This window comes from Sinocyclocheilus grahami, unplaced genomic scaffold (genome assembly GCF_001515645.1).
Source record: "Sinocyclocheilus grahami isolate Dianchi unplaced genomic scaffold, SAMN03320097.WGS_v1.1 scaffold59.1, whole genome shotgun sequence".
In the NCBI taxonomy this organism is placed as follows: domain Eukaryota; kingdom Metazoa; phylum Chordata; class Actinopteri; order Cypriniformes; family Cyprinidae; genus Sinocyclocheilus; species Sinocyclocheilus grahami.
The window spans coordinates 1,033,869-1,035,836 of record NW_015505238.1 but is presented as its reverse complement, the minus strand read 5'-3'; the positions used below and the strand labels follow the sequence as shown (position 1 = coordinate 1,035,836).

At 39.3% G+C, this 1,968-nt stretch overlaps 2 protein-coding genes across 4 annotated transcripts in view; one reads left to right on the top strand and one right to left on the bottom strand.

Moving 5' to 3' along the window:
• Nucleotides 1-1,968, bottom strand: part of zcchc4 (zinc finger, CCHC domain containing 4) — a 22,373-nt gene that overhangs the window by 8,447 nt on the left and 11,958 nt on the right. The gene's annotated exons all lie outside the window — the stretch shown is intronic.
• LOC107584381 (tripartite motif-containing protein 14-like) overlaps nt 1-1,968 on the top strand; it is an 11,939-nt gene that overhangs the window by 4,428 nt on the left and 5,543 nt on the right. Inside the window, exons 3-6 of the mRNA XM_016270969.1 lie at nt 873-962; nt 1,190-1,420; nt 1,524-1,543; nt 1,705-1,847. Of these exons, the coding sequence (XP_016126455.1) occupies nt 873-962; nt 1,190-1,420; nt 1,524-1,543; nt 1,705-1,847 (484 nt within the window). The remainder of the gene's footprint in view (nt 1-872; nt 963-1,189; nt 1,421-1,523; nt 1,544-1,704; nt 1,848-1,968) is intronic.

The following is a 1,968-nucleotide window of genomic DNA, read 5'->3' as shown; positions in this document are numbered from 1 at the left end:
ATTATGTGGTCTGATGAGACCAAGATATAACTTTTTGGCCTTAATTCTAAGCGGTATGTGTGGAGAAAACCAGGCACTGCTCATCACCTGTCCCAACAGTGAAGCATGGTGGTGGCAGCATCATGCTGTGGGGGTGTTTTTCAGCTGCAGGGACAGGACGACTGGTTGCAATTGAGGGAAAGATGAATGCGGCCAAGTACAGGGATATCCTGGATGAAAACCTTCTCCAGAGTGCTCAGGACCTCAGACTGGGCCGAAGGTTTATCTTCCAACAAGACAATGACCCTAAGCACACAGCTAAAATAACGAAGGAGTGGCTTCACAGCAACTCTGTGACTGTTCTTGAATGGCCCAGCCAGAGCCCTGACTTAAACCCAATTGAGCATCTCTGGAGAGACCTAAACATGGCTGTCCACCAACGTTTACCATCCAACCTGACAGAACTGGAGAGGATCTGCAAGGAGGAATGGCAGAGGATCCCCAAGTCCAGGTGTGAAAAACTTGTTGCATCTTTCCCAAAAAGACTCATGGCTGTATTAGATCAAAAGGGTGTTTCTACTAAATACTGAGCAAAGGGTCTGAATACTTAGGACCATGTGATATTTCAGTTTTTCTTTTTTAATAAATCTGCAAAAATGTCAACAATTCTGTGTTTTTCTGTCAATATGGGGTGCTGTGTGTACATTAATGAGGAAAAAAAATTAACTTAAATGATTTTAGCAAATGGCTGCAATATAACAAAGAGTGAAAAATTTAAGGGGGTCTGAATACTTTCCGTACCCACTGTATATTAAAAAAATCTTACTGACCCCAAACCTTTGAGTGGTAGTGTGCGGTAATAAATAAATAACTAAAAAATATTGTATAAACAGCTGCCAGTCTGGTTGGATGACTTGAAGAAGGAGAGGAAAAGAACAGAGTCCCATCTGGAATCAATTAAAAAGCGGCAAGCAAACCTGAATGTAAGCAAAACCCTGTTGGGAATTTGATTTGATGGTGAAAAGTGATCTATATGACTGGTGGTCGGCATGGATGGCTTGATCAGAAGCAGGAAAAAAATTTATCTCTTGAATAAGTCTCTGATAATTCATTCCAAATAAGACCAATAAAGTATACTGAATGTCTGCCTGATAGCTAACTATTATAAATGTTAAATAAATAACTAATGAATCATACACCTCTGCTGAAGACGAGTTCAGAGACGATGAAGCAGCAGGTACAGGAGTGCTTTGAGGAGCTACATATGGCTTTGCAGGAGGATGAGAAGGCTGTTCTGGACATGATAGAGCAAGACCGCCGGGAGACCAGCAGTAAACTAAACCGAATTCTTCAAGACTGGAATCAACACCTCAGTCTCCTGCAGAAACACATCAGTGCTATTCAGTCAGCTCAACAGAGCCCAGCAGAATCCATGAAGCAGGTAACCATCAAGGATGAAACATGCATTTCATGTCGTTGTAATAATCCTGTTGACAAAATGTATGGATCACATATATTCTCTTCTGCATGTTCTCTGCTTTCAGCTGTTTCCTGAGGATATTACGTAAGGCCATATTTTTCTATTTCATGAATAGTGGATTCTGTGATAGGTCCTTAATACAAATACTTCTAGATAACTTAATTATTTTTAAAACAACATGCCTTTCCATGTTCTGTTCGATAGCTAACATGCTGTACATTTAATTCCGATGTATCTTTAACTAGATTGACTAGCTGTCGTAAGAAACTGGACCCTGCTGAAGAGGAGATAAAAATGAATGAAGAAAGGATCCATAAGCTTATGAAGGTTCTTAGGAACATCTCAAAAGATCTGAAAGCCCAGCTCCAACGCAAGAGCCTGCTGCTGGGTACAAAACACTATCAGCCCCTAAAACTCATAAATCAAGTTAATGCTAAATATATATATTTTTAAATATATTATACATATCATGTGTGTATATATATATATATATATATATATATATATAT